The sequence below is a fragment of the Acanthaster planci genome, linkage group LG04, assembly GCF_054643075.1.
Source record: "Acanthaster planci isolate LZ-2023a linkage group LG04, COTS_SCS, whole genome shotgun sequence".
Taxonomy (NCBI): domain Eukaryota; kingdom Metazoa; phylum Echinodermata; class Asteroidea; order Valvatida; family Acanthasteridae; genus Acanthaster; species Acanthaster planci.
Genome location: NC_141780.1, coordinates 18,129,303 through 18,154,245, shown reverse-complemented (window position 1 = coordinate 18,154,245; position 24,943 = coordinate 18,129,303). Strand labels below are relative to the sequence as shown.

The window sequence follows — 24,943 nt, the reverse complement described above, 5'->3', positions numbered from 1 at the left end:
GCCCCTCCTTTGCAGGCGATGATGCTCCGCCTGTTGAAGAAACAGATTAAGAAACAGACAGTACCACTGCCAGAGGAGGGTGACGGACAATACAAGTGATGAACAGCTGGAGAACATGAATCCAGCAGTAAAGAGCGGAATTATTCAATCGACAAGAATGATATAAGACACAAGGATAGTGACAGCTCGAAACAGAATCGGGACGAGCCATAATGCTGTTTTATTATTTTTTTATCTTATTCTACTTATCAAATAAAAGTATGTTTGCTATGTTCAATTTTATCATTTGTTTTTGGTGTATCTTGTCAAATAAATTCCTGTTACATGTATTTTTAATGTATTTATACTTATTTTAATGTACAGCGCATTTAAACATATTGTTACGAAATTTGCGCTTTATAAATGAATAAATTATAATTATTATTATTAAAATAATACCCCCATACCTCAATCACAAATATCACAAATTTGCCTATTAGAAGCATTAGAAACATTTTGAAACAAGACATGTGAAGAATGCAAACATTTGTGAGTGGGGTGGTTTCGTAAAAAAACCTGTGTAACTTTCGATACTTTATGACAAAGCAAAACAGTCTAGCGTTTTTATCCGTTGTTCGTGAAACGAGCAATTATATTGCTTGAGACAAACCTTTGGAATAGTCTGAAGATTTACTTCAAAACAAATATTTAAAAAACTGCATGTCTTCCGTGGGTTATCATTGAGTTAATGACAGTAGCTATATTTTAAAGGGACTTCAAAAAGGTTTTCGTTTTGACTACCTTTTCATTAGACAACGTTCAGTAGAGATAATTAAGGGCTTCTTGATAACTTATTTTTGTCTAAAAGCAACCGTCAACTGTTTCTGGTATGGGTTATTTTTATTAATTAAGTGATGGAAGACTTTCCTTCATTTTTAAAAGATTAACTGTGCTACTGTAACTCCAAATAGAATGCCACATTGTAACTATGTGTACTTTAATTGCAAATGCTTAACAAATAGTTTGCATTGTGTGCTACCCTCCAATTCCACACGTTCGTGCATACTATTCATGAAGTGTATATCATCTAAAAACTTAAGGGCACATAAAGCTTCTTGGGGAAAGATGAATTTCTTTTTTCAACATCGTTGAATTTCAAAACGGGGCTTTATATCTCTTTGATATGAATTTGTGAAATTGAAAATCCGTCAAGTGGCCCATCTTAATCGGGTGATAAAGTAACGGATGGCTGTGCGCTACTTCCCACAGGAGGCTTACGTGGCATGCGCGCACACTCTCCATAAAAAAGGACTCAACCTCGATACCATGATATGTTCTCATTCGGACAAATGTAGCTAAACGATGTCGCGCGCTGAACCGACCAATCAGACAATTCGCATTTGCGCGTCACGCCTATGTTCACGGGCTCTTCACCGAATTACAAACCAAGTACTGGCGTCAATTTAAAAAAACGCGTCGTTTCTTCAAAATGACAGCTTGCCCAACAAAATAATTTTCCAGGGAGTGTAATCCCATAACCATCTTTAAACCAAGTGTGCTTTTCAATAATAACTTCGTCAGCCTATATTTTCAGATAACTGCAAAAAGGTGGTAAAACCCTTTCAGGACTGGCTCAGGAGAATGGACACTGATAATGACCCTTGACTTTGGCTTAGGTAATTACCAACATGTATTTATCTGATCTGTTTAAGACCGATCAAGCATTCATTTATTTAACTGTGGAAAATAAAACATGGAAGAGAAATGTTGCCGTACGTTCGCTGCTCTAAAAGCCTTATTTAAACGCAAAAGCAAATTAAGGTTCTCGGAGCTGCAGTATGCTAGGTTTTTACTGATTTGAGTTGACTAACGAAGCAAAGATGCTATTGTGGTCGGCAAGTAAGTTCTCCGGTGTGTCGTACTCAACGATCTCTCCATCAGCCAGGGTCAAGATGGAGTCGGAATCCAGGATCGTGGCAACTCGGTGCTGTCAGAAACAAGATCGAAGAAATTGGAATCTACTCGTCCAGGATGTAATTGAGAATGAAATTCGAGGGGTAAACGAATTTCTTGATGATCTGGGTGTGTCAAATGAACTAGACATTTGTTCAGTGGTCAAGGTCAGGTGAACTGTAATAATGTCCAACGTAATTGTACTAATTAGAAATAAGGAATTTGGTCTCAGAAATGTGACCTGATTCCATGTAACACTTGAGCAGAATCAATTTGTATGCTTTACTTACTGCTATAGTTAAGACAGTACAGTCTGCAAACATGGTGGCGACAACTTCTTGGAGAATCTTATCCTGTTATAGGAAAAAAGGTTAAGGGCATAATCAGTGCAAGTACGACCTTTTTTACGAATTATCCATTCAAATTTCAATGTCAAAGGGACCATTTTGATAAATTTGGTCTTCAAGTTTTGATATTTGTCATTCCAGCTGCAAGATTTAAGAAATGGATCTACAGATCAGGATGATGATAACTCACCGTGCCCATATCAATGGAAGCCGTAGCCTCATCCATGATAAGAATCTTTGACCGTCTCAAGAAGGCACGAGCCAGACAGAACAGCTGCCGTTGACCTACACTGAAATTCTCTCCACCTTCGGAGACCTCGGAGTCTAAACAAATTAAGATGGATCTACCGGGTTAATCTAAAATTAATAAGCAGCATTTGGTGCATTCGATTAAATTTCATACATGGGACAATTAACCCCGATGTGTGGGTGATGGTGTGTATTGTTTGAAACAAGCCAGACGGTGGGGTCGAGGTTAAACCCAAGTAAACTCGTCGAAGCTAAACGAACGAACCCATCACGAATGCTAGAGAAACACACACATTAAAACACCACACAGCTCCCAAAAATACTGCCACCGCCTTTCAGCAAAATGAGCTGCTAATTGACTCACCTAGACCTTTGGGCATCTGACTGACCGTATCCTTCAGCTGAGAGATCTCAAGACTGTGCCACAATTCATCATCAGTCCCATTGTTTTCCGGATCAAGATTGTGTCTACAGCCCCCCAAAAAAACCCACAAACATTTCGCTTCAGAGAAGAAGTGTTACTTATTCATTGCCAAGACCCTTGACAACACTTGAAAGCTAAAATCCATGTTTGGTAAATTATTATAGAAAGATTTTACATTAGCGCCGTCTGCGCATCTAGACAGAGGGTCTCTGTTTAAAGTTACTCGCGCGCGCCCGCGGAGTCCACACAGTACATGGAGTATCCGGTTCATAAGTGTGACGCCACTTCAGTTTAAACCACGCCCACAGCACAAGATACATGACCATCGAAGGTACGTTAGTTCGGGGTCAATTGTCGTTACATTTTCTTTTGAGTTTACGTGTCGAGTCATCCTGAAAGACTCTTCCACAAAAATGTTCAGCCTGAAAAGTCTGAATTTAACACACCTTTATGAATTTTGTGTCTTGACTCCTTACTTTCAATCGTTTGATCGTATTAAGAATTGAAGCTGACACATACAGCCTCGTTTTCAATCTCAGAAGTGCGCAGATCGACGCTAAAAGGTCGTATTGGGATTCCTCTATTACTTTTGTTCGAAGGGAGAGGGAAGAGACAACAGCATCTTTCATCGGAGTGTGACAAACATTTAAGGCATATATTACTGCACTGAAAATAGTTTACTAGGAGAGATACATACCTAACTGTGCCACTGAACAGAACGGGATCCTGAGGAATTATGGCCAGGCGCTGTCTCAAGGTGGTCAGGGGAACAGTGCTGATGTCGATGTCATCAATGAGGATAGAGCCTGAGAGAGGTTGGGTGAATGATATAGTTGCAAATCCACACGCGCAAGCCAGAAAGCTGCATTCATTTTAAAATACCGGGTCTGAAGAGGGTTCTTGTATTTTGTCCAGTGAGAAGATTGCATACTGCAGCCAAATTTCAAAACGGAGGAGAGCTGACTTTATGAACGTCTATGTCAACATGCGCACATCGGTCTGGTAAAGTAACGTTTTATCATTGCCAGCGAAATCTGTTGATTTCAATAACCCTAACACCAGCAATGAAATGCATTTACCTCTCTCCTACCCTGGTGATATATTAGATTACCTCTGCAAGTGTCAATGATTCTGAATAGGGCCAGAGTTAGAGATGACTTTCCACTTCCTGTCCGGCCACAAATTCCCACCTGAGGTGCATTGCAATATAAAAATGAGCCCCAAAAGAGCTCTGGTTAGTCACGACTGACCCCCCAAAAATTACGCTAATCTTACTGCAGGATCAAACTATGAGAGAAGTCTCATATTTGCCATGGGATGACTCCTTTCCTACAACAGACGAGATCGGTAGATAGGATATGCCACTCAGGAGTTTCAAGAAGAATAGGGCTAAATGGCAATGTTTTTCCGAAACAAATGTCCATTGTTTTCGTACCCCAAGAAGTTCGGAACTGTTTCTTATGTTTATTTACTTTCAGAGTCCTCAAAAACCTTTAAACAAATGAAAATTGGCAGTGTGTGTTTTGAGGCAAGTAGCACCTCCTTCAGACACACATGAATCACCTTTCGCTGCATATACCATAGCCCATATCAAACGTCGTTACTTTGTCTTGTACCCAGAAAGATGTGGGATGGAGGGGTACCCCCTTACGAGTCCAATCCCTATACACACTCTAGACTATAGTTAACATCCCCAAAGGCGGAGGGGGGTTGCTCTCCGTCCCAAATCTTGTTTATATGTATAGTCTCTGGTCCCAGAGCCGCTAAATTGCGACCGTACCTTGTAATATAGACTGTACGAGAATTTAAACGACTCGCGGAAATTAAGTAGGGTACAAAAGTCTATCGGCTTGCTCACTGTGAAACGGAATAGCTTCGATCATCAAAGATAAATTTAGACTTAGATTACCTTTTCTCCAGATTTGAAGGTGACCGTAAGGTTTTTGATGACTGGATCTAGTTCCTTGGCGTAGCGGACATAGATTCCGTTCATTTTGATTTCTCCTCGTTGGGGCCAACTCTCTGGTGGCTCTGTACCTATTGGGGTTCAGTATGGTGCAACGTCAAACATGGATCCATTACGGTCAGACACTGGGACTGCTATTTGACATGAGCAGAGATGATCGACGGTTCCCCAGTTTCATCAACCCATGAAATCCTCACACCAAACACGCAGAAGCTACTTAAATTTAAAGTTTGTTGCAAAAAGGAAGTAGAGCAGACAGTTCCAAGACCATTTACAAGTCCGGATGGACTATGCACAAGACCATTCACAGGACCAGTAACAAGTAACAGTGTTACTGCAGGCAAGGGAATTCTTTTGTGTGAGGTCATGAGCCTGTGACTTGGATTCAGACTGGAGTCCTTCAGTTGAGATTGGTCTCGTGATGGTCTCGTATGTGGTCTTGTGATGGGAGTCTTAAAAGTGTAAACTACACTCTGAACACCACTCCGAGTCAGATTGACCCAGAATGGGTCCCATTCGGCACGACCTAGAAAGGGTCAAATAATTACCCGGAAAAGGTCAAATATGGCCCGACAGGGGGTCATACTTTGACCCAGAAAAGGGTCACGCCGAATGGGGTCCAATTCTGGGTCAGTGAGACACTGCATACGACAGGCCAGAATCTCAACTACACAATACAATCAGTTCTATGTAGCTATATTTTTTAGTTCGACTTTCACGAGTTATACTTGAGACTGTGCTGCGCGATCTATGCGTGTTTTACTTGCACAAAACCGATCCAGTCACCAGGCCACGTACCGTGTACGGTACACTGCGTCCTGTAACACGCGTATCGCGGCGTACATGTATAGAACTTGTAGATAAACTGGGGATATATACCGTGAATTTCAACATTTTCCTGGCAATTTTATAATAACAGATAGACCTCAGTTTCACTGATAAAACTCATGTTAACTTTAACTGTACTTTTGTGTTCAAGTTTCGTTCCCGATTCTTACGCTCGCAAGGCCGTAAGATTATGCGGGATGAACAGAATCAGTACTGCGTTAGGTTGATATGCAAACGCGTCCAGTCGGGAAGAAAAAAAACTCTAGCTATTTGACCGTCAGCAAATCTAAAAACTTCCACACCTTTCTCCACCACAGCGCACTTAATATGGAAACTTCAGAAAAACTTCGAATTCTTTGCTTCGAGCCTTCAAAAATCGCATCAAAACGTAAACAAACTAAAGCTTATGAAAAGAGCTTTTCACAAAAATCACTAGTTTGGGCAAATCTGGTACTAGGCTATTTCTCAATTTTCTTTTCACAAAACACGTTAGGATTAGGCGTTATCTTACCATGAAAATATTCAGGACAGGAATTTTTATTCCCAAAAAGTAAAAATAAGACGCAAATTTCATGAAATGAAGCAGCTGTTTGCCAGGCACAAATTCCAATGGCCCTCATTACGCATGCAAATGACCCTAAAACGGGACATGCGCAGTTACTAATTTCCCTCTGAAACATACGTGCACCCAGGCAAGGAAATTCTATACCCACTACTTAAAGCAGTTAATGAATCAATCAAAATGGAATTTCTGGGTCTCTTTGATTCAAGGATTGTCTCCCCCTTCCCGCTGTTTATGCATGCCAGAAAACCCAGAGCACGCCCTAGTGTGCTATTGCACATGAACCGATAGGAATACCTTGATAGTCTTCGTTGGCGATACCCGAGTACTCTTGGACACGTTCGACCGCGTTCATCTGCATCTCAGTTTCAGCAGCGAGGCGGATGGCGAATTTCATGTAATTGGCAACCTGCGAAATTCCATTCGAATCGCCTTGTGTGAAAGAAGCGACGTAAACAAGTACAACTCCACAGGCCAAATTTTAAAGTTAAGAACAGCAAAATTTCGGAGAGCTCAAACGATTCTTTTAATAAGCAAAGTTGGGGTGTGTTTGTCTCTCAGATTGTTTACAAGAAAGGGGATTCATCTATCAAGAAAAGTATTAGTAAAAGACAATGAAGCCGCTATCGCTTATTAAGATCCTACATAATGCCTGTTATGATGTTCAAAAGTGTATTTTTCCAGACAGCTCTTTGAACACTTACCAACAACGTATAGGAAACCGCCAACCCAACTTCACTGGGTTCAATTGTGCCGTTGAGTGAACTGATGATGGTCCCCACTCCAGCAATTAGGATACCAGTGGCTCCAATCAATTCCTTTGACAAAAGAATAAACATGCCCATAAAAGTTAAACTTTCAGAACACTTTGAAACGTTCTCTAGCATGGTCAATAATCTATAGCCTGACTACTTGTGAATTTGCACGGTCTCAAAACTTGCTTGCATTTTATTCAATGATTTTCAAGCGACAGTGAACAACTTCGAGTGAGAAGAAATCAGAAAGGCATCCGAAAACCTGCAAGCATCGTTATTTGCGTGTATAGTTTTACAACAACTGAAAGTGACACCAAGTTACACTGACTAATCTCATGATGTTATTTTTGTGTGAGTTTGTGTTTGTGATACAACTTTTCGATTGCTCGCTTTCGATCAATCCTTGAATACCGTAATTCTAAATATATCAGTTGGCCAACTTTCATGCATTCGAACACGTGCGTGTAGTTTTACTCCTTGCCTTCGCTGACTCGGTAGAACAGTCGAGAGATGCAGAATGGCAAACACTGTACAGATCTGTTTGGTTTTTAAGTCTTAAACTTACCAGTCGCATGACAGCCCATCTGTTTGATGTTTGAAGGTATAAGAAAGCCGTGTTGTTCGCATTTACTTTCTTGATGAGAGTCGAGTAAAACCGATCCTGATCTCTGTGAAGAAGCGTGTGGCCCAGGAAATAAAAGGAGGAAATCGAACGATAAAAAATTCATGATTCATTGCACATATCTTTGATATTGTGTCTATCACGTTAATGTCATACAAAGATGTGCATTTATAGATGTACATGAACAAATCTGCATAAAATTAAGCTCCGGCAAAAAAAATCATTAAATGTTCATCAAGCATTCTCCGGAAGAGAGTTCCGGCTTAAATCTTCATTCCTTTTGTTTCCTAGAAGACAGTTAATTTGTTAAACTTTACCGTTGGACTTTGGTTACAAATGACGTAGCTCAATGATTATCTCAACCCTTGGAATTACAATGCGTACCCGTATGCTCGAATGGTTGGCAGTCCGCCCAAGGTCTCTGAGAAGTGAGCAAATACTGGCGATTTGGTCACGCTGTCGAGTCTCTGAAGCGATCTGAAAGGGAATGTTTCACTGAACGGCGAGTCAATGAAAATGATGCCATTCAATCTTCTAATAAGAAATACAACTATTTGTAGTTGGAGGGATCTCATGCCGCCACACAGAGAAAGTAGTTATATTCGATTTTAAATTGCAAGGTAATGGATCTCACTCAGCTCTTGGAATATATTATTACCAGCATTGTTCATTATACACAGCAAGGTATGGGACGGAGAGTACCCCTCTTACATGTCCAATCCCTATGCATACCCTAGACTATTGTTACCTGACACACACCCCCCCCTTAATGTCTGTAAAGAATTCCTGAGATTCCAATCAAACAATGACCGACACAAAGGTGAAAGGTGTTCTACGTCCCATATCTTGCTTGATACGTTGTTCATGGACTCTTTGCGTTGACGCATTTGAAGGATCGAAAAAACGAAAACCAAACCAGTGGGTAGTGTCAGCTACAGGCCTCTCTTTTATCTCGAATTTCTGTCAGAAATGACCTGGTGGTTACGCGGTCTACAAATTTTAAGATCTGGCAATATTTTGAAAGGTACATGAAATTGCACACACAGCGCGCAAAATTGTATCAGTGATGGCGGCATGTTAACTTGTTCGTGTTTCAGATGAAAAATTCATTTCGACGGCTGATGTCTTGTTTACTAAAGATGCCATCGAAACGCCAGTGTTTACCCACCTAGACGTCGTGACGTAGAACTTCGCCAGAAAGTAGTAACTGACCATCATTGGAACAACGAAGATCAGGAAAACTGGTAGGATGATGGAATTGACCACAAGTCCACCGATATAGTTCACAGAAGAGTACACTGCGACGTTCATGCTCTGGAAAAGTTTCTGTTTGCAGTTTCAAAACGAATTTTTTTTGAAAGTCAATAAATAAAGTTGGATCTGCTGAATACATTGTACAGAAAACGACTAATCTACTCAGAATACTAGTATCTGATCATAATATGATAAATCAAATAAAGGTCATTCATATTTGGTCGCGATTTGACTGCTTTTGACAAATTGATATTGAAATGCTCAATTGCTGTGACGACAGGCTCTATGTTGAAAAGGACAGTAATTTTTCGTTTTCAAACGAAACGCGAATTCCTTCTAGAAGAAGGACGTGCTCACCATATCCAAAATATTTGTATCAGCTGCCAGGCGGTTCAAGACACGGCCGAGAGGGGTTGTGTCAAAAAATCTGTAACGATCCAAAAAAGGTAACATCGATTGTTGATCGCTTTTCTACATTTATATTAGTATTGCTCTCCAATTTTTCATTACAAACCTCATTTAGAAGCCACTACGACATGTCTACTTTGTCAATCTAATTGCGTTTCTTTTAAGCTTCTTTGTGTTATGGTACGAAATATTTTAGAAGTATTGGAAAACATTTCGTCAAAACACGAACAACTCTATTCTCTCCACGATAAATTTCCTTTCAGTGGTCCGTTGAGAATAAATTAACCAGTCTATTATGGAACAAACCCTATATGCGGTATAATTGAATATTACCTCATGGGGCATTTGGCGATGTTACGAAACATGGAGATGTGCAGATCACGTGAGGCGATGTACGCTCCAGACACGATAAACATGGAACCGATGAAAGTAGTCACAACCCCGCCGGCAGACAATCCAGCATAGCCAGCAATGTAGTAGGATAACGGCTTTATAGTGGACTACAGTTAGACACAAGAACAGAACAACTTTCGAATGGTCTTGATAATGGTCTATGAAAATATTGACATAATTTATTGAAGTAACCCGGAAACAAACGACATGTTTGATATTGGTTTGTGAAAATAAGACATTTTGCTGTTGAGTTATGTAGGTTCAGGAAGGAGAAAGGGGAACTCTTTCATTTGAATATGCCTTCATACACATATGACAATAGGGATTCAATAATGAAACCGAACTTTTGCCTTGCGCTAAAATTAATGTGTTTTTGTATAAGAGTAGGCCTATACAAAGTTTCAAATTAGCAGTTTCCAAACAGAAGATTATATATAAAAAGGTGAAAATACGTTCTACCCAATGCCTGGTTTGTGGTTTCTTTTGCAGACCAAGTCGTTCATTTTTTAAGAGCATTCTTGCTGCTCTAGGTCTACACAAAATTTCTAAACTGAATTTTCCACTGCAAAGATAGATTCTACCGATGCCCATCTCTGCAGTGGCTTCAATATTTTTTCAAACTGAATTATTCCTTACATTATCAGTTGTGATTCCTGCAGTAGACCATTCAGACAGCCAGAAGTTGGTTCCCACGGTGAAGCCTGCATTTCCTACACATCCAGCGAGGAAACCAATGGACATCGTCCACGTCATCGCTCGAAAGTAGAATGCATAGACTTTGTAGGACACAGATCCTTGCTCCATTTCTTCCTCTTCGATGAGTTTGGTGCCGGCTTTGGAGCGACCTGCAAAGAGCCAAAAATCGATTTCACAATTGTGTTTAAAAGAGCAACAGGCAACATCAAGTGTGCTTAATTTGTCTCATTCCTACAGACCTCTAGAGCAACATCAGTATCAAAGCCCGAGAAAATAGTCCGTTACACTAGAGATGCCTTCATGGACAGAGAAGGTTTTCGTACACAGGAGTAGATCAGGTTGAACACAGAACACGAGGACCTTGGACCTTGATAAAAGCTCTCGAAAGAAAACATCTCCACTGTATACGATTCTCATATTGCTCGAACTTCCTTCGGCTAGGCTTCCTTTCTATATTGTGAACGTGGTAATAGTGAATGCATGTGATACAGTTAAAACCCTTTTCCTCTGGATCTGTCTTACTTGATTCCACGGATGATTCTTGGTTAGTCTTCCTCTTGAAGACTTCCCTCTTTTCTTCATCAGACATCCTACTCATGATCTCCTCTGCCTCCGTCTCAGACTCCGTAACAGTCTTGATGGCTTGCTGGTACTCACTGTAAAGTTCTGGAGCCTCGTCTATAATGTCTTGAAGAGTGCCTTGGTGGGCCACCTCACCATCTTTCATGACAATGATCTGATGATCAAGATTAATGTAAAGCTGATTGTTCTATAGTTTGAAAATTTGCATATTGAGAAGGATTTCAAGTGATCATAGTTATTATTCTAACTTTGATACAATGTATGACAACATATTATTTTACCTTAGTATTCAGCCACGTCTTTTTATTACATTGTATTTCCCGCCTTCTTTCCTACCTTGTGTGCATGGTGTAAGTATTGCAGTTGATGCGTTACCAAGACAACCGTTCGTTTCTTCTTGAGGAGGGTCCCGACGATAGCTTTGTGGAAGACTTGCGATCCTACGTGGACATCCAGAGCTGATAGTGGGTCGTCCTGTCAAAATTTCATAACATTGAAAAAGCTAGCTTTATTCTTTCGTGATACCGAGGTCCTTTTGCATTTAGTTAACATCTGAATAGCTGGCATAAGATTTTTCGGAACCTAACCAGAATATGGGAATGACTGTGCTTTTATGTTTTTGCTTTGGCATGGGATGGGATGGAATGGGATGTCTCCGAAACTTTTTCATTTTCATTTTCACTATAATACACTTGTTTAAGCCAAAAGCCCACTCCTAAAAGAAGAACAAAATACCAATATGTGAAAGAGTTATTTCACGTGGTCGTGTTTGGGTCCTACTAGGCTACTAATGTTAATTTTTGTTTGTGCATTTTGCTTCAAATCTGCAGTGATCTGCAGTGATCTTTAAATACCAGTTCCACCAATACAATTATTTATACACCAACACCTATTAAGGAAGAATAAGATACTGCAGTATGAAGACTTAATTCATTTGGTCTTCTTTTGCTTAAATTGGTGTTGATTTTCATCAGTACATGATGGTCCCAGCAAGACTACAGATTCACAGGAGTGTGCTGGTGTTAATGTTTGGATTGGGGATGGTGTGTGGTGTTACTTTGTTGAGGGAAGCGTTAGGGTTCGAGAAAAAGTATCAGTCTACCAGTATGATGATTTCTTTGTCGGAGTAGACTGTCCTAGCGATGCTGATTCGTTGCTTTTGTCCTCCACTCATGTTGATTCCCTTTTCTCCTATCTCAGTCTGGTCTCCACCAGGGAGGATTTCGATATCGGGCTTAAGAGCACACACATCGATGGTTTTCTTGTACCTGCATGTGCGGTTATAAAAATGTGCTGCTCCTTTTGAGTGGCATGAGCATGATAAGACACTGCCACATTATCAGTGGTTTTGCAGATTGACTTTTACGATGTCCGTTTCAATGATGTGTTGGAGGTTTCGTCCCATTTGAAGGACAAACGGCTAACCATGATAACTTAGGTACACATTGGTTGATCGTCTGCTATTTTAGCGGTCCAGGAATGGATAAGGGATTCAGTTTCTTCTTCACAATAATGGCAATTCACATTTTTTCTTTTCTAAATAGAAGTAACTGGTACGATTTTGAGCAGGACAAGTTGTCCAAGTTTTTCTGTGGGTTTACTTTTTGGTGTCTAGCTCCTTGCCGAACAGAACGTTTCCCTGGAATGTGGAGTTGATCAGCCAGGCTTTCTGGGCCGCGTATGCAATGGATGTTGTACCTCTGGAACGAAACAAAAGCAGTCGTAAAATGCAGCGAAGATAGGAATTTGTACATGTCTTTTTTACCAAAACGATCTCTGGCATATGGCCGACAAGAATGAGTACAAGTCACACTCTTCACAGAAGAACTAATTTTCTGTTCTGCTGCTAGTTCTGTGCTTATATCTCCCACAATTTTTGCTTCTTAGGTAGGAATATTTCAAAGAAGAGTTTCGGTGACATTCGAAATTCCACAGTCTTGCGTGTATAACAGGCTATAGAAAGAAATAAGGTCTGACTCGTTAAACTGGACGGTGCCTGATAAGGTTGTCATCTCTCCCTGAATAGCTGAAACCAGTGACGATTTGCCGCTACCAACTGATCCTATAACCATCGTCAGTTTACCTGTAAAAGATACAAAGAGCATATCGTGTTATTTTCATTTCTGTTGTTTCTTTTCAAGTAAGAAATTTGAAACATTGAGGTAAAACTCTAATGTTTTGAAAAGATCAGGCGGAAAAATATTTTTCGTCAGTCGTTCGCTTAAGACACAACAAAAGATTCGTCGGGTAATGAGAATTGCAAAGCACAGAAAATCTCAAGTTTTCAGAAGATCTTTTAATCAAAGACTACATTACCATCACGTTTTCCTGAATTTATGAAATATCAATTTTTACCAGCAGGAATGTCAACGTTTATGTCTGAGATGACGGGTATGCTGCTCGCTTTCTCCCAGGTGAAGTTGCCGTTTGTAATCTAAAAGACCAAAAGGGTTAACATCAAAGTGCTGTTGGTAAAACGCTCTGCTCCAAAGAAATGTTAACGGGCAACTAATTCATCTTTTCACATGGGAAAAATAGTTTTAGATTCGGTTTTTTAACTCGTGTTTACTCCTAGTCTTTCAAGTTTAAGCTTATTTTAATTTTTATCAAGAGGAAGTTCTGAGTGTACTTTATGAAATATCAGCAGCATCTCATTCGAGATTTAACACCGACTGCGTTGGTTTATCAACAGTGCACATATACCTTAATGGCGACCGATTCGGGCAAACAGTTTATTAAAGCCTTGGTATTTTTCGTCGCCTGATACACGTCTGATCGTTTAGTTTTTGAAATCTCCATCTTGGGAAGCATGAGTGTTGTTTCGTCGTCACACGTGACGTCATCGTCTATCATATCCATGGTAGTTCCTTGTTCGTTCTGTTGAGGTAACAATAACGTCATCAAAATATCATCCGCAAACTTTCATTGAAATATTGTGATCCCTAGTGGTTAATTCTATCTGTGGTTGTAGTGTTTATCTGGGTTTTGCATAGTGTGAAATTCACGGACTGTTAGTTTTCCACCACCTGAGTTTTCAATGGAAAATGTTGACCTGTGTAGCCAAGCCTTTTTCAGTAATGGCCATAGAATACAGTACGTGTATTTTGACATTTGGACCCACCACATCAGACACACTCCATGACTTTTCTTGGGTCCCAAGCCGAACCAAGAGAGGGCACGATTTTCCTAGCGTGCGGAGTCTTCTTTGGTGGGAGCTCCGTTTTGGAGGTTCATGAAAATATATGAGTTGCATACTTCGCTACCAACAAACCGAATACTCCCCAACACGGACTCTTTTCGACGGACGGAGGGGAGTTTCTGCCTGAGGCCGATGGCCGAAAGTAGCAGCGTAGATACCTACAGATCGCAGAGGATCTCGGGAATCATGTGTCCCTGACGAGCAGGGGGTAAATTTAATGCGTCTTTACGGGTACTGCGCAAAAATGCGTAGTATTTGCAGGACGAGGAGTAATGACTTACGTAATCGGACGGGCCCTGCCCCTCCACCCTATCCCTCCAGTCCCGCCCATTCCAACTTCTCTCAATTTCTTGGGCTATGAAGAACTTCTGCAGCCGTCTGGTGCTGATGATGCCGTTGACGAGGGTGGCCGTCACCAGGGGAAGAATAAAGAGGGGCGCAGAGAGCTGGTTGAAGAGCGCCAAAGCGGAGAAGGCTTTCTCGGGGGTCAAGAGTTCACCGGTGAAGGTAGTGTAGGTCCCAAAGGTCTGAGGTTTATGAGCAGAATGAATGACAAAATAATTTCAACAGGTGAAAACGACAAGCTAGTATTGTTCATCATATTATTTGGGGGGTTAATCATTCTTGTCTACAGCTACAAAGCCGCATCACGAGGGGACGCACGCAGCTACAACATCATCGAGTGGTGGATAGGGAGGTATAGGGCCATGTTTCAAGGCAGCCATTTTTTCCTTAAAAAAAGAATTGGGTATGTCTTCACTTATCTACCTTTCAGAAACAGGTGCCTTATTATGCAAACGGCGGACCACCCTTATATCTGGCCATAGAAAATGCACAGTCAGCAATTTCGTACAGAAATACCGGCCGATACTTAGATTTAGCTATATTCTGTAATCAGTGAGATAACTGGATCAAGTTGAGAAGTTATAACATCTTACCAGCAGTGTAACGACAAGGGGAGATGACGAAACGATAAACCCTGAAATCGTAAGATGGTGAGAATAAGAACTCATTTTGGAGAGGTGTAAATGTTTTATTATGACATAAATTTATATCTCAACTAATAGCTGTAGTCGTGTTGAGCATCAAGTTTCCCGAGCATGTTTTCATCCTTCAAATTTGCACCGAATAAGACGTCTCTTGCAGTTTGCCTACAACTTGCAAACGGCCAAAGTTTGCAGAAATGTCACTCTTTGGTTCATTTTCGATTTTACCTCAAATTTATTAAATATGGAAACACGTTACATTAGATTCAAATAGAATTGTATTTCAAAAGTATCTTGTTTTCAACAATTGTAAATTATTTAAATTTGTACCGAGAGCCAGCCATGTAGTTTAAGCAGAAAAAGGCTGTGACGTCAAAATAACAGACTGCACAGTGCCTCCTACCGATTAACCCGTACGAAACATTCATCTTGAGCAGCGATATCAGTTCTTGATTCCGTATGTTCTCCACTACCCGAAGATAAGGATGCTCCCATCCGTACGACTTCAGGAGTTTGATGCCTTGGAGGATCTCGTTAGAGTATCTCAGTCGCTTATCAGCAAAGTACTAGGGAAAATGTTAGAAATTCCCTTTGAGTCCACAATAAGGCGACAGTGCCTAATGTTGCACTGGGGTGACGGCGGTGTCGCTGTCCTATAGCACTAAATTACTAAGCTGTTTATGGAAAGATGCGACATGACTGGCTCAATACGGGCGTTTCGCCAGGAGTTTACAACGCACTGGCCAATCACAATGCGGAAATATGTCAATCCAATGCAGGTTTGGAAACGGTCGAACAGATTTCTCGTTGTGACTGGCTAACGCGTTGCAAACTCTTGGAGGCACACTGTCGTGAATCGCCCGCATTGTTGGAACCTACATGGTGGATTATGCGTTGGGTACTATCAGCACACAAGACCTGCATCCTGCAATGCACACAATGAAAAGCTGTTTTGGTTCCAAAGTCTGAAGTTGGAGCTACTTTCTCTCTAAACGGCTCTTCAAAGTACTCTGATACTTAAAAGCTCTATCACAGCGACACTTGAATTCAAGTGACAGTTGTGGTCACTTATTTCTACCAGTGTCACCAATAATTGTCACCCAGCCGAGATGTGTATACAGTGTATACGGAAGTGTTTCAAGATTTGTTGAGACAAGATTAGTTTTAGTTGTGATTTACTTGAATTATAATCTTGTATTTTGCCTAAAATCATTCGTTTGTCGATCTTCTATTGGCTGAATTGTAATGTGGAAGTCAATGTTGAATTAAATTCAAATTGAAATCCAATGAATACTTAAGAGCAACACGAAACATTTCCCAGTGTAACTTAAAAGTTGAATAGGGCGTACGTACGGGCGATTCACAAGTGCGCCTCCAAGAGTTTGCAACGCATTGGCCAATCGCGATGCGCAAAATCTGTCGACCCAATGCTCGTTTGAAAGAGGTCGACAGATTTCGCGCGTTGTGGTTGGCCAGCGCGTTGCAAACTCTTGGAGGAGCAATACTGTGAATCGCAGGTATTCATTATTCGGTAGCTAATCAGGCAAACTGCACGAAGCACCAAACTGCCTTGCCCGAATATAAGAAAGGGTTTTTTGAAAAACACTTGTGTGTCGTATTATGTTATTGTTATTTCAAAACAACTTTCAAAAAGAGAAATTGTTGTGATTACCAGAGCCCTCTTCTGATGTTTTGCCATGAAGTTGGCAATACCTAACTGCAATGGAATAACAATGAGATAGACTACAGCTCCTAGAAGTGCCGCCACACCCAAGTCTTCGTACAAGAGATACAAAACTAGAGCCACCTGCGCCGGAAAATAAAAAAAGCAGTGACATCAGATGAAAGGGGTAAACTTGGGCAAGAGAAACGCCCCATCGAAAAATGTTACTATGCCACACGTTACGCGTGACCCGCTGTCTTTTAAACGGACTTAGAACAAAGCAGATCATCAGAAATTCTGAAAACCAACAAAACCGACAGAAGTGTAGCATAAATATGCAGTTTGTTATTTGAAATAACAGGTGTCTTGGAAGATCAAGGTCCGGTGACTGGCTTATTTACTAGTTGGTCAGTCAGAAAGTCATTCAGACAGTCATAGAATTATCGATGGATAGAATGATCAGCTCTTGAATCGATTGAGCCATCTAGCAGTCATTTAATCACAATATGAGGCATCTTTCGTATAGTGGGCCATTATGTTTGTTTAAATAATGATGGAAGCAGTCAAGATTTTAGACAGCAATCGCGTACATAGCCGTGCGTGTGACATGTTAATCGGATAAAATGGTTAGATCTGAGGTAGTTTGTTTTGTCATTAAATACAAAGTTACCTGAAACTTGCTTCCTGGGCTAGACTTAAAGAGAATAAGTTACAATACAACAATGAAGTTAAACTAAGAACTTGAACATAAAATCTAACAATCTGTTATCACGGGTAAGTAAAAAATAAATAAATAAATAAATAAATGATTTAAAGCAAGTGATTAAACGTGAAGAAATTATCTGAAAACTAGTTTGTGCTCACCACGAAAGGAACAGTCCAAACGAAATGAAAATTCTGAAACATGTAGAGCAGATTCATGGCGTCAGTCGACATGTGGTTGGTGATCTGACCCGTTGTCATTTCTTCACCGATCGAAGCAAATGTTGACAGGCTTAACGACTTCTCATACACCATTGTCTTCGAGGGAGAGATGAGACAGTGAATATTTAACTGTTGCCGATAAATTTAACAAAACAGTATTTAAAACGAGGGGTAAACAGCGCTCCTTTTAACTTATTATGCGCAAGTAAGACTATTCATGGTATTAAATAGAGGGAATAAAAAGTACTAAGCCGACCTTAAACGTACTTTTTAGTTTAGACCAGGCATATATTTATTACCATTCATAAATACTGTGCTAGGTAGAGTCAAAAGAAGTCAAAATATGATAAATCTCCAACATTTTGGTCTAGAATTTTACTTTTATTTTCTAGAACACCTCGTCAATTTTACGGTACATTCCTTGACCAGTGTTACCAGAAGAATCTCCATATATGGACTTGACGCGGACGTTTTGCGTTCAGCTTGCTGCGTCGCATGCAATCTCTTAACCAATAGGAATTGATTAAACTGTCTCATGCCCAGTTGCCTGAGCGTTTTTTTTTACGCAGCGGGCACTATCAAATGTTAATACACGGTCGCGTTGCGCGTTGTTTTAAGGGAAACTGTCTGAGGTATTTATGGCTTACCTCTATTAACTGTAGAACCGTAAACCGGGGTATCTATGGCACCTTGGGGTAGCAAGACACACCCCTTGGTTGTAATCATGATATATTCACAATGCGTTATATAAATGACATAAGATTGTCTACAATATTTCTATGAAAGTAGTTTTGTCGTAAAATATACCTGGACTCTTGGCCTGAAGGATTTTTCATGTGTACAACTTTGTTATAATCCCTTGTTTTGTTTTTTTTTTATTAAATTTCGGCAACCTGCCAAAGTTGCCCCAAACCACCGGGTAACTTGGCGGCACTGAATGAATTAATCTAACTCACAGTGGATGACAAAAATATCAAATCAACAACGGAAAGAATATTTCTGTTTTGGGAAAAGCACAAACGATAAGGATTTTGACCTGCTAGTGTTACGCCGGTCGACGATACTGTGGTTGAGTGCATAGCTCGCACATCTGGTAAACACACGATACGTTCCCAGCTCTGCAGTTCGACTCCGAGCTGCTGACCTTCTTAATATGGTCCCCAAAGTCTAAAATATTCTTCTGTTGCTATTTTTAAAACGACTCCAACATTTCACATAGGCGTACTCTTCTTCTGATTCGTGGCTCTGGACGTCTTTTGGTGGGGAGGGTATCGAAATGCAAAGTGGTCTCGGAGTGATTCCCGTCCCGTGAGTGTGAAGTCACGACAACTACATTGTGCGTGGGACACAGGACCAGAATAAGATTTGTCGCGATTTAAGTCCCAATAAAAACAGTTTCTGCGCATAATTCTGCAAAATCTATATCGTTATATCATTAGCCTTATGGTCATACACTCAAAACAGGTGAATATTTAAGCAAGTTAGTACTCAACGTTGGTAGAAAATACCACATGCAAACATTAATGAGACAGCTACACTTACCAACCCCAGAGTTTTGGGTGGGTTTTTCACTTCAAATGGGAAAAAAGTTGCACCCAATAAAAGGGTAACTTGCAAACAAAACAAATTCACATCACTAACATGCTGCAGAAAAGTAAAACAAACACCGATTATTGGTTGGTGAACATAAATTCTTCTAACCAACGCTCAATTTACAAGGAAAACTTAACCAACGTGTCTGTACAAAAGCCTATCGATTAGGTCATTTTACGCTAACACTTTGGTAAGCTCAGCAAACCCAACAGTAGAAATAAAGATTGGAAAACATTAGCCAACATTTATTTATTTCCATACCAATTATTTATTTCCATACCAATAAGTGGTAACCCCTTTGAAATCAAACATTTTTTAACCAAGGTTTTTTACAGCGTCTTCCCACGAGCACCTCATAGGCATTTCAAGAAGAAAAGCCAAATGAACTTGATTATGGATGGACGATAAAGGTTCAGTTAGCTGACCAATTCACATGGTCACTGTGGTTGGCCACATGAAACGAAGCCCGTTGCCGAGGTTTTTGGGGTTTTTTGGGGTTTTTTATACATTTTTAATGGACATTTTTGTCCATTGTCAGAGTAATTTGTACACTAATCCACGTGCTGTATGACCTTTGAGGTCTTGGCATAGAGCCTAAAAAATAAGAATTAGTGCCACTTACCTGGATGCTTGAGCGTAGACACATGCCGTAAAATATAGCATAGAATAGTGATATCTGGGCTGCTATGGACTGGAACGACACAGCGATGAATGTGATTCCCATTAAGACGAAACCGTTGGCTATAAACTCAGATACATCAATAAAATGAGGACCCAGCTGAATCAGAAAGAAAAATTCAAGTCGTGAGAAACACTCAACCAAACGTGATCATTTCAACAGCTTCTTAACTGTTTTGTTCCAGTGACGTAAAGGGCAATGGAAGAATGCCCCCAATCTTCGAGGAAAACATCAGATCGTGTCCTAATACCCCCCCTGCTTCACAAACCATATTTTCTTAGCTCCCTCTTGAAAACAATGTGTGCACCTCTATTAATCTCTCGCAATTTTTACCCTGAGTTCCCCACTGGCATGTTCAGAGGCAGATCCATTCGTTTTTAGAAAAAAAGAAAGTTTAATATGGAGATTACACCCGAACATTCTGTGAACAGACACGAGCAAATGGCACAACATTAACAGCCCATCTGGACAACTTGGAGTCATCTCGATATTTGGAGTATGAATCTTTTGACTGCTTACCCTTGTCGACTTATAACAGATGACAAAAAGGGAAGACAAGTGTCGTGCTTCACAAAAGAGTCCAAATGATAGTGCTAGTCCAAATGAGCTGGCCAAAATATCACTATTGTGATTATGCAACATTTTGCTATCGTCTGTTTGTTTGAAAATCACTTGATTTTCTTTTAAATTGGATTTTTTTTGCCCTGCCCGACGTGTATTTTAACACTGTATATTCAGTGTATGCCCCCGAAGGCTTGTGAAAAAACCACAAGCGTACTCGGGTGGGACTCAATCGAACCCACCAAGATAACTCAGAAAAGATCAGAAAGCTCCACTTGCTCCCTTACTCAGATTAAACCACCGGTATGGAATCAACGCCATTAGACGTCAAACATTGTTAAAAGAAATCCCCTTTCAAAGTCAACCTTAATAGATTTCTTTTAATCAGAATCCAAGCCATTGAACTAAAAAGTAAGTTAGGGGGTGTTCATTTTGATCCCTTAAAGACGATGACATATATTTGAAATGCAAGAGAAGAATCAATTGTCATTTATCCATATGGTTATTTTAACTTTTACATACCCATATCAGAGACCTGAAAAGAATATTAATAGAAATTTGCGACCATAATGCATATGTTTTTCCTTTGTTTATATAATCCTTTAATTTATCCACTTTTGATGTATCTGTTTCTTAGATTTAGGTTTAGTTAGGTTGCAACATTGGTACTTTATGTCAATTTATATTTTTATAACATTGATGCAATTTTTAACCGCACAAGTTTTGGGCGGTGTCAGTGAACTTGTTTAAAATACAGGTTATCATTATGTGTAGTTTGGGCTGATGGTTTAGGGCAGCAATGGAAATAAAATAAGATTTTTTTCTAAACTTCCTTGTGCTATGCCAGTTTTTCCCAATAACTAGTTTTTCTTCACGGCCCCCTTTTTCTTTTGTGTTTCACCTCTGTATAAAAAAAAATTGTGTGCATTGTTTGTATTGTGCAAAGGCGAACATATCAAATCAAGTCCTTAGTTATAGGGGTTACCATTGTTTATTGCAAAGCAAGTATTGGTAAGGTGGATCAAGCGAATTCGAAAAGATTCTTCGAATGAACAGTCGCCTTGGGAGGGATTATTGACGAATAAGTTTTGTCACTGTGATTCACAACAACCAACCTTTTCGCCTGGGTCTTGTTTGTAGTAAATATTAGCGGTGTACAACACTATACCAGACACGCAGAGGGGGCCGATAAGACCGGCGAAATCGCCGGCCAGTTTTATAATCCCTGCCCAGGCCATCCTTGCCCCGTAGATACGGAAGATGACTTTACCAAGAGAGGGCTGGTGACCTTTGGCCGCAGCCTTGTGCTGGTGGGAAATGAAAGGAAAACTATGTATTTTTGAAAGGAATTTACACAGAAAAATCAGTTTTGAATATTACATAGCGTTTAAATGCTATGAACGTGGTGTGTCGTGGTACACGGAAATAAGCTCTATAGATAGGTGGTCCTGTATTAAAAATGTAGTGGTAAAGTCAATCGATGATTATTAATGCTTTAAGCACAAATCATTTGAATCATCCGTTTTCATAGTTCTGATTGGTTGGATTGATTTCTGAAAAGCAAAACTTATTGTCCGTTAAGGCCCAAGTTAAAGAGGCTTTTCCTCCATATTACCTTACATTTAACTATGCAAGAGTTGCATAGTGCCTACGCACAGAAACACACAGATAAGTCCATGCGCGAAGCTGTTGGAGGTATTATGTAATGTTTGTATACTATCAACATTGATAGGTCTATGATGTGTTAAAGAAATTCTAGTTGCGATTGATCGTAAAACTGGAAATTTTACGGTAAAGGTGAAAGTGTGAACGTATACCTGCTCCTCTTGGAATTCTTTCTTGAGTTGTTGCTGGAGATGCTCGGCGCTCATTCTCTTCGGCAGCCTTCCCAAGTCGTCTATCTCGATTGGCCGCTTGTAACCCAGGAAGAAAAGCCAATTCAGCCACCAGAAGACCAGTTCTGAGGCAAAGTTGACGTAGTCACTGCAGTAGAGCCGACCGGGGGAAGATATGTCCTCCGGTGTTTTGTCCTCCCTTCGCCGTCTGCGACATGACACCTGTCAGTTTCGAGAGACAGTAAACTTTACTTGGCAATACTAGGAGCCGGGCCACATTAAGTATTCTGTACAGGCTTGAGGCACTAGTGGTCCGCGGGACCTACTCCATTATACGCACCAACACTAATTTTAAAAAGCTGGTATTAAGCGCTGGAGCTTCGCATTTCAAGTTGATGCAAACTAAGCGAATGAGACAAAACTATCTTCTTTAGTGCCTTTCCAAAAGCCCTCATTTCTTTTGAATAACCGCCAAAATGTTAGGTCCTTAGCGCATGGATGAACTGCTTGCTTGTTTAAAGTAGATGCACTTTCGGTTACTTTTCTGACCTGGTTATTTCTGTACCTCATCTGATATTATATGAGTCTGTATGCTATTTACGTTTGTCTTTAATTCTGTCCGTGTCGACTTTCCATTTGTTTTAAGAGTCTCACCTTTACTCGGATGACATTTAATTCCAAAATGAAAAGCACCATAAAGCAATTCAGTTTCAGTACCACCAGGTCAAACCGGGTAATCTTCATTGATACTTGGTCTAGCTCAAACAAGTTAATGAGCCTTCCAATCTCTGTCAGAGCCGCCGCTGCATAGTAGAACAGCAGGAGGAAGGCCATGCCACCAACTTTCCAGATCTCCATTTGTTGGTAATAGACAAGAGAGACGATCACAGCGACTAGTGCGCAGATTGACGGTGCGTACAGATGGGGCTGAGTTGCCCCTAAACTCTGGATATAAGTTTCATCTGTCAGGATGCCTTCAGCTAAGGAGGCAAGGAGGAGGAATAACAGGAGGATGGACACAGACCATCTTGCGGAATGACCGGGAAACCGGATGAGGTAGTCCGAACTTCTACCTTTGCTGCAGCATCCTAAGAATAGGACGACAGAAGACAGGAGGATAAATCCCAGGTGAGGAATGAAGTCCAATGCGTCTACAAAACAAGTGTTGTCGTGCCAGTTGACGAGGTTGAAACCTCCCGAGCTATCCAAGTCCGTAGAGTTTAATCCACAGAACCACTGCCAACCCGTACTGGCGTGTGCTTGCGCCATAACTATTCCTGTTTACGGCTGAAAGTCTAAAAATACATGAAACTCACTAGCCAGCAAAGATGATGTTTCAAACCTTCAGCCTAAGAACAGCCTACCAAAATAAAGTCTGGCTTTTTCGAGCATTCATTCAGTGCACACCGTAGAAGTGAGAAGTACTACAAAATTAATGGCAAACGATCTGTTAGTATGTCGTTATTATGCCGTAGAGATATCGGTCTTTTTTGTCTTAACGTTCAGTTGAAATAAATCCCCATGGCACACACATGTTCTCTAAATATTAGCTTATAGATACAGGTCACGATAACAGACGTTGCCTACTAACCCGAGTCGTTATGTAGTCTTAATTTTACCATAACATAGTAAGGAAGTCGTTCACATACCTACACCTCTCATTCCACACACTGTGAATCCCGTCTGCAAATCTAACGCTGTAAATGACGTCCTTTTTACTCTCATTTTAAAGCGTATCACCATTTGAGAGAGTTCAAAGTGAGCAAAATATCTAATTCAACAGCTGCAGTTTTCTCCAGGTTTCCAAAAGGAAATCAAACAAAACTATGAAAGTGGTTTCTGGTGAACGAAAACTTTTGAAGCTGAAGACGGAGTTCCTATAACACGTTTCACACAATAGCTGAAAACACGAATAAACATTTAGAGAGATTTTTTGTAGATTTCCTACTGATTGGAATTTATGCCATATTCTTTTATCACCATGGTAACTCCATTAGCGTAAGTTGGGTGCAAATTCTCGGGAACACTGAAAGCAAAATAAAAACTCCTTGCATGTAGGTCGTGTCCATAGCAAGAGTTTAAATGGGTGGGAGAATGAGGGGGCATCTCCCCGACCCCCGCCCCCGTCCGGGGAATTACGCCACTCCTGCGCTAACAACAATTTTGTCACACAATCGACATGATACATCGTTTTCTCTGTATGTGGAACATATAAAACATGGAAATTGTCATCTCTTTCTTAAATATCATTAATCCGACGGCAGAAAGGTGTATGAAGCAGATTTAATCCACTGTATGTTATCTGTATACCGTTTTAACGTACACAAACGCATTGAGCTAAAAAGCGTCATTTAGCAATAAAGGAATTTGGAATGGGACAACACTGCTTTAGGTTTCCTTGAAATAGAGGGATCGAGGTTGTGCGTTCCCCTCCCCCAGGGGCATGTAATCTTTGCCAACTTCAGTGTTTTAGGCCATTTATCAT

At 40.4% G+C, this 24,943-nt stretch overlaps 1 protein-coding gene across 3 annotated transcripts; it reads right to left on the bottom strand.

The window, feature by feature from the left end:
- Positions 1-273: 273 nt before the first annotated feature.
- Positions 274-24,247, bottom strand: LOC110987168 (ATP-binding cassette sub-family C member 9-like). Of its 3 annotated transcripts, XM_087136314.1 has the most exons (32): positions 24,108-24,247; positions 23,113-23,546; positions 22,441-22,680; positions 21,739-21,930; positions 20,006-20,161; positions 17,731-17,886; positions 16,876-17,010; positions 15,607-15,769; positions 15,156-15,196; positions 14,499-14,744; positions 13,722-13,895; positions 13,374-13,452; positions 12,996-13,101; positions 12,620-12,718; positions 12,121-12,286; positions 11,355-11,492; positions 10,959-11,172; positions 10,377-10,585; positions 9,681-9,847; positions 9,297-9,366; positions 8,854-9,011; positions 8,070-8,162; positions 7,629-7,731; positions 7,013-7,126; positions 6,606-6,717; positions 4,862-4,989; positions 4,064-4,142; positions 3,650-3,758; positions 2,893-2,996; positions 2,470-2,603; positions 2,223-2,285; positions 274-1,966 (listed from the first exon to the last, which is right to left on the bottom strand). In XM_087136314.1, exons 1-32 carry the CDS (start codon positions 24,199-24,201, stop codon positions 1,829-1,831), a joined length of 4,614 nt encoding a protein of 1,537 aa, XP_086992440.1. In that variant the 5' UTR covers positions 24,202-24,247; the 3' UTR covers positions 274-1,828. The 3 variants fall into 3 exon arrangements, 2 of the variants coding, with proteins under 2 accessions (XP_086992440.1, XP_022105344.2); XM_022249652.2 differs by lacking the exon at positions 24,108-24,247 and having other exon boundaries at positions 23,113-23,727; XR_015425097.1 differs by lacking the exons at positions 2,893-2,996; positions 24,108-24,247 and having other exon boundaries at positions 1,890-1,966; positions 23,113-23,727.
- Positions 24,248-24,943: the final 696 nt, after the last annotated feature.